The 7,957-nt window shown below is 41.2% G+C and overlaps 1 protein-coding gene across 1 annotated transcript in view; it reads right to left on the bottom strand.

Moving 5' to 3' along the window:
- The window catches only part of akap7 (A kinase (PRKA) anchor protein 7), a 79,728-nt gene that overhangs the window by 70,259 nt on the left and 1,512 nt on the right, over window positions 1-7,957 (bottom strand). The window contains exons 2-3 of the mRNA XM_078400051.1: window positions 6,024-6,161; window positions 2,038-2,174 (exon numbers count right to left, since the gene is read on the bottom strand). Of these exons, the coding sequence (XP_078256177.1) occupies window positions 2,038-2,174; window positions 6,024-6,161 (275 nt within the window). The remainder of the gene's footprint in view (window positions 1-2,037; window positions 2,175-6,023; window positions 6,162-7,957) is intronic.

The raw sequence follows: 7,957 nt of genomic DNA on the forward strand, positions 1-7,957 counted from the left end.
AAATCAAGTCATCCCTTCACTTTCACATTAACGTATGAAATGCAAGGGTAAATCTCAGCCTGGTAACTTGTGTAAACCTAGTTTTAAAAAAAATCAAGATCCATGGAAATGAGAGCTCTGATGAGGATGCATGGAGGCTCCGAGAAAAAAGCAGACAAATTAAGTGAGTGGGCAACAACTTGGCAGATGTTCAATGTCAGAAAAATGTGATGTTATCCACTTCAGCACAGAAGGCAGGCATTTTTTTAAATGATAAGTGTTTGGGAAATGTTAATGTTCAAAGGGACCCGGGTGCCCTTGTACACATGTCATTGAGAGCTCATTTGTAGATGCAGCAGATGATTAGGAAGGCAGATGACATTTATTGCAAGAGTAAAGATGGCTCACTAAAATTATATGGGCCCCGGTGAGACTACTTCTGGAGTATGCATAATTTGGGTCTCCATATTTATAAAAAGAAGTGCAGCTACAGAGAAAGTGCTGCAAATATTCATAATTCTGGCTCCTGAAATGGCCAGTCCATCACATGAAGACAGACTAAGCATATAAGCCCATTCTCTATAGTTTAAAATACTGACACAACCACACTAAAATGTGCAAAATTCAGAGGGGTTGGCAGGGATAATAGATACAAAGATAATGTTTTCCCAGCGAAGAAAAATGTAACGTCAAAGTCTCAAAATATGAGGAAGGCTCATTCAGATTGCAATAAACGACATCTGGAGTATTATGACGAATTTTGCATTGAAGTATAGTACTGCGGGGACTCAAACCAGAAGCTGATGGGTTTTTGGATATTAGAGATATTAAAGGCAGGACTATTTCGTGCTGGTCCACCATCTTAGAGAATGGCAAATACTTTGTGTTTCCTTTTTCACTTAAATGCAGGACATTCGACCCAAGTACTTCCAAGTAAAGCCCTAAATGGACATTCCCCCCCCACATCAAAAATCTTCTAACCCACCTCTCTAACTCCAGGTCCCTCAGGTCGGCCGACTTGGGGCTACTCACTATCCCACGGTCTAGGCTTAAGCTCAGGGGTGATCGCGCTTTTGCGGTTGCAGCTCCTAGACTGTGGAACAGCATCCCTCTCCCCATCAGAACTGCCCCCTCCATCGACTCCTTTAAGTCCAGGCTCAAAACCTATTTCTACTCCCTAGCGTTTGAGGCTCATTGAGGAGGCGCTGTGAACTATTTTGTATGTGCTGTTATGTTTGCGTGCTACTGTATGTTTCATTTTTTCCTTAGTACCTAATCAGATGTACAGCACTTTGGTCAACGTGGGTTGTTTTTAAATGTGCTATACAAATAAAATTGACTTGACTTGACTTGGAAGTTTAATGAGATTTAGCATGTCGAAAAATACTCTATCAAACTTCTAAAATGTACTGTGGATAGTGTACTGACTGGATGCTTCATGGCCAGTTTTGGAAATTCAAGGATGAAGGAGTCTACATTGCAGTGAAGCTTAAACAGTAGTGGACATTTCCCAGCCCAAAATGAATATGGACCTCCTCGCCAGCAAAGAGAACTTCAGGAAGATCCTCAAGATGTCAACATGCTCTCTTCTCACTGCTACCATTGGGAAGAAGGAACAGGAGCCCAATAACTGTTAACTCGATTCAAGAAGAGCTTTTTCCCATTAACCACCACATTCTTCAACCACACTAACCACAACCCTACCTCAGCACTGAACCACTATGGACTTTACACTACCAAGATTGCTCAATGTAATTTGGTTTTTGCATTAGTTTACTTAGAATAACAAATAATTTATGTATATTTATTGTCGCTATTTTTGTTACATCCAATGTGCCTGTAAGCTGCAGCAAGTAAGATTTCCATTGATATGGTTTACATCAAATTCATGTGACAAATAAACACTCACTTAAAGAACTTGGGAGGGCCTACGCATAACATGATAAGTGGGATAATGTAGTACTAAAAACTATTATATAATGCCATTGTAAATATAACAATTGATTTTTTTGGGCCAGTTTGGTATTTATTACAAGGAAATGTTTAAGCAGCACTCACTTGTTCACCTCCATGTCACTTGCCAAGAATGTCACAAGAACCGTGATATGAAGACAGGAGATCGGTATCATTGCCTTAGATAGTCTTTCATCTGTTTGGACCACAAGTTCTTGCACAGCCTGGATGCCACCTATAATCTTAAACAAGTAGGAAAAGTTTAAAAAATACTTGGAAATATATTTCGATTACAGCAAATTACAGCAATAGAAAATTTGTACTTAGTATCACGTTTTTATTTACACACCAAAGGTGTATTGGTAGGTTAAATTGCTATTGTAAATTATTCTAGTGTACTAAGTGCAAAAGAACCAGAGGGGAGTGAAGGAGACATTAAGGTGGGAATAAGCTGTAGGGCTACAGGGGAAAAGGCATTTGGTTTGGGACTGATGGGATTGCTTTGGAGAGATCCGGTATGGCTAAGGACCTAATGGGTCCTTCTGAGCCACAATAAGTATATAAATACTGAAGTGTGAACTGCAGATAAAATAGACACTACAATGAAGCTCAAACAGGAGCACAAAAAAAAAGGTTTCTTCATGACAGAGCTGTTCCCAAACCAAGCTGTGATGCAACTCGGAGTATGTCTTCTATGGTGCGTCTGTAGAAGTTTGTAAGAGTCATTTGAAACTTGCTGAATCTCTTCAGCCTCCTCAGGAAGTAGTGGTGTCAGTGTGCCTATTTGGCTATCGCATTAATCACAACAGATTGTTGGTAAAATTAACACCAAGAAACCTGAAGCTCTAAACCATTTCCACTTCGGCACCACTGATGCTGATTGGGGCATGTACTCCACCATGCTTCCGGAAATCGATAATTAACTCCCTTCAGCTTGCTGACATTGAGAGAGAGAGGTTATTGTCTGGACACTATGTTACTAAGATCTCTATCTCTTTCCTGAACTCCATCTTGGTCACAATTCGGCCCATCACAGTGGTGTCGTCTGCAAATTGTAGATGCAATTAAAACTGATTCTAATTAGAATTGGGTGCACAATCATAGTGTACAGGGAGTATTGTAGGCTGCTCAGAATGCATGCTTGAGGGGAACCGGTATTGAGAATTATTGTGGAGGAGATGTTGCCACCTATCCAAACTGATTGTGGTCTGTGGGTCAGAAAGTTACAGATCCAGTGGCAGAGGGCAAGTGCTGAGTCATCTGTTGCAACAGAAAGCAAAATGCAGTGTATCAAGGCTGACTGGCAGGCTGAAGTTAATGTGCACCATCACCAGACTCTTGAAGCATTTTACAATGGTCGATGACAAGAGCCACTGGACGGCGGTCTTTAAGGCACTCTACTTTACTTTTCTTTGGCACTGGGATAATAGTGATCTTCTTAAAACAGGAGAGAACTTCAAAATGGTGGAGTGAGAGGTTAAAGATGTTGGGGAATACCTCTGCCAGCTGAAATGCACAGTTCCTGAGGGACCAGGTTCAGCACTCCATCCGGAACAGTTGCTTTCAATGGATTCACTCTCAGGAAGGCTGATCTAAGGTCTTTCACAATAACCACTTGCATTACTATGGTCTAGTTTACCCATTATAACGGATATATATATTGTATATTTATTTGTTGTTATATTTAATGTGTCTGCAAAGCTGCAGCCAGGAAGAATTTCATTGTTGCATTCTTCGTGTATATGACAATTGAACAGACATGACTGTGGCAAGTAAGTCATCTTGCAACCACAACAACCTGACTGCGGGCGAGGCACAGCGGGAGAAGGGAAAGACATTGTGGCCTTCCATCACAGTGAGGAGAGAGAGGACTGGAGGAGACTCACTGTGATGGATGTTTCTTTGATGGATGTTTCTTTTTTTGTGTGTTTTTGGGGTTGGGTGGTTTGAGTGCCTGTTTGATGCTTTTATTGTTGGACTGTGTTTTTGGGGGTTTTGGGGTGTGTGATTTGAATGCCTATTTAATGCTTTTATTGTTGGACTGTGTTTTGGGGGTTTTTTGGGGTTGGGTAATTTTGGGTGCCTGTTTAGTGCTTTTATTGTTGGACTGTGAGTGATTGAATTAACATTTTGTTCAAGATGGCCGCGCCGTTGTGTTTGGCTGCCTGCCACTGTATGTTTCTTTTTTTTCCTGGTCAGATGTGCAGCACTTTGGTCAACGTGGGTTGTTTTTAAATGTGCTATACAAATAAATTGACTTGACTTGACTTGACTAAACCCACAAATGCAGGGGACACCGGGCGCCCTTTCTGGTCGCAGCCACCTTCGGGCTCCGCGGCTGCGTCCCTTGGTCTAGTAAATGAAGCGAGGGGCCAAGTGGCCGCAGGTTCGGTGGTGTTGTTCTTTGGGTCCCCGTAACTTATTGACGTGCAGAATGTAAATCAAAATAAAGAAAAATCTAGTTAACGCAAATTATTATTATTTTTTATCCACTGTCTATCAGGCAGTGTGACACAGTTCTTTCCCTTTGGCTGGCAAAAGAGTTAACGTAACTGAGCTCACAGCAAATCATTTGATTGGCACCTCACATACTACCACAAACGTTCACTGCAGCGACCTCTGATGCATTGCAGTTGCAATGTGTATCAGGTACAATACATGCTGAGGGAAGGTCTAGATTACTCCAACAATACCTCGCAAACCCGTGGCCTCCAATACTAAGAAGGCCAGGTTTATCAGGCACCTAGGGGCACCATCACCTGCAGGATGCTCCTAGCTGTCCGATGAACCTGGACTTCTTGGTGTTCCATCCATCTGATATGGAAATATTTTGCCATTCTTTCCCTTGTTGCTTCTTTTTTATTTTTGTTTTAATTTTTTCTCTCATGTTCTACCTTTCACCAAGGTGACAGACGCTCCATTGTCAAATCATTTGTTCCAGAGATATAAAATGCAAAATGTTTCAAACTTAAAGGGGGGGGGGGGGGGGAAGGGGGGGGGATATAAACCACCAAATTAGACATGTCATGAGTTGCTCTGCTTCAGCAAATTATAGGCATCTTTGAAGTGAGAAGATATGGACAGAACACTGTCTTTACTACATATTCAACATTTCCAAGAACATAAATCATTATCTTGTTTGTAATGATTTTAAACCGTGCTTTCAATTACTGGAACATGCAAAACATGATTCAAAACAGAACTTATCCATGATTCTCTTTAGTTTAGAGATACAGCGCAGAAACAGGCCCTCTGGCCCAGAGTCCGTGCTGACCAGCAATCCCCGTACACTCTCACTATCCTACATACACTAGGGACAAATTAGCATTTTACCAAGCCGATTAGCCTACAAACCTGTACGCCTTTGGAGTGTGGGAGGAAATTGGAGATCCTGGGAAAATCCCACGCAGGTCACAGGAAGAATGTACAAACTCCAAACAGACAGCACCCGTAGTCAGGAACGAATATGGGTCCCTGGCGCTGTAGGGCAGTAACTCTATCGCTGCACCACTTTGATTAATACACCAGTATTGCGTGAAAATAGCAAGTTTAACGTTGGGAAGAGTTATTAATGGTGCTTGTTTGTGGTTGTTGAAATTCTTATCCACGAGAATAAAAAGTACTCAAAATTTTTTTAAAGCGGATTGACAGAAGTGCACATGATAGAAGTAGAAACACATAAATTCCTAAAAGCACAAGAATATGCATAACCAAAACAGGCCATTGTGAATCATTTGAGCAATCACAAAATTTGAATAAAACATCATATGCTAGTCTACCTCACATATTCTTCATTTACAGGATGTGGTTGCTACGGAATCAAGGGATATGGGGGAAAGCAGGAACAGGGTACTGATTTCCATGCTTCTACCTATTGGTCTCTTTTAAATGCACTTATTTGCACTCTTTACAATACAATTAATAAGGATTTTTTTCACATTAGATGTTCTGGAGACAAACAGATGAACACCCATGCTCAGCTCAACACATTGGAACAGGTTAATAAGCTAACAGACTTGATTACCGATACAGTGATCTTAAACTTCCTGCATATCTTTTGTAACAAAGTCAATTATAAGTAAAATTATTACCTTTGGGTTGGTTATTGGTATAGATACAAAATAATTTGGATGCGCCTTTTTTTTCTTTATCTGCCCTGTGTCATCATCGTTCTCCCCACCTAAAGTACGCTTTCTCTTTTTCTTTGAATTCTTTGCAGGATTTAGAGACTGAAACGAAAAATCACAATGAAAATAGAGTGTCATTCCTCAAAACGTGTTTGCTTCAAAACCAAGGCTGAGGAAATATCTCCATTGACTCTTTCAAAATTCTACAGATGCACCATAGAAAGAATACTGCTGGGTTGCATCACATATTGGTTTGGGAACAGATCTGCCCAAGCCTGCAAGAAACTGCAGAGTTGGAGATGTAGCCTAGTCCATCACCCAAATCAAACTCCCTACCATTGCTACAAAATCAGAATTGCCTCACCCTGGTCATTCCTTCTTCTCCCTGCTTCCATCAGTCAAAAGATACAGAAGCTTGAAAGTGTGTACCCACCACACTGAGGAACAGCTTATTCCCCTCTTTTATCAGCCTTTTCAATAGTCCTTCCATAAGATGTGGTTGTGTCAGATTAACCTCTACCCATTGCAAACATTGGACTTTGTCTGTGGAACTGACGCTACAAGGCTGCAAACTACATTCTGCACTCTGTACCTTCCCTTTCGCTCAGGCTATTGATCTTCAGTGTGACTTGATTGTATTTATGTATCATATATCTGATCATTTGGAGAGTATGCAAAACAAAGTTTTTCACTGTACCTTGGTACATGTGACATAATAAACACAAAGCCTAAACATCAAGGGTTTTCCAATAGCCAATTAACCAACTAGGATCTTTTTGGAATGTGGGACAAAACCAGAGCACCCAGTGGGAATCTACACATTCTAAAGAAGAACATGCAAACTCCACATCGGCAGCTCCGGAAGTCATGATTGAACCTGTGACCTTGTGTGGCAGCAGCACCAGCTGCTGCATTAGCAAGTAGAAACAAGGAACTGCAGATGCTGGTTTTTATCAAAGATATTCGGATTTCTGGAAGAAAGATTGGATGACATTCGGATCAGAACCCTTCTTCAAAGCCTTTAGAAGGGTCCCGACCCGAAGCATCACCCATCCTTTTTCTCTGAGATGTTGCCTGACTCCAGCACTTTGTGTCTATCTTTGCTGCATGACCATGTTACCTGTGCTCTGGTAAAAAAAATTAAAAACTTGCATTTATATAACTTTTCATGATCTGCCAGTGGCCTTAAAGCAGTATATATAGATTTATACAAAAAAAGGGGGGAAAAAAATCATCTCTCGTATGGAACTCTCAGAGCATCTGTGTGGCTTCGTAAAATGATACTTATGTGGTCAGTCTAGCTATTTTAGGAAATAAAAAATACCCACAACAAAAGGTCTAAGGTTATGCACTTGAACAATAATGTGTACACGAAAACTGAGGTGAGAAGGAACTTTTCACCCAGAGTTGTGAATTTGTGGAATTCTCTGCCACAGAGGGCAGTGGAGGCCAAATCACTGGATGGATTTAAGAGAGAGTTAGATAGAGCTCTAGGGGCAAGTGGAATCAAGGGATATGGGGAGAAGGGCAGGCACGGGTTATTGATTGTGATGATCAGCCATGATCCAATGAATGGCGGTGCTGGCTCGAAGGGCAGAATGCCTCCTCCTGCACCTATTTTTCTATGTTTCTATGAATCGGTTTTTGCACATTCCTCACCAGTACTCTGAATCCATCCACATAGAAAAGACCCAGATTCAGCATAATGTAAGTTTCAAAAGCCAGCTTATTGTGCAATCACTTGGAACAGCTCTGAATATCAAACAAGCATTTCTGGAAGGCCATGGGATCAGATCCAGAATAGTGAACGTGCAGAGTTTAATTTAGTTAATGATACATGTAAAGACAATTTACAGAAAGAGAACATTAGTTAAAGGTTTGGGGGGGGGGGGGGGGGG

This window comes from Rhinoraja longicauda, chromosome 5, assembly GCF_053455715.1.
Source record: "Rhinoraja longicauda isolate Sanriku21f chromosome 5, sRhiLon1.1, whole genome shotgun sequence".
In the NCBI taxonomy this organism is placed as follows: Eukaryota; Metazoa; Chordata; class Chondrichthyes; order Rajiformes; family Arhynchobatidae; genus Rhinoraja; species Rhinoraja longicauda.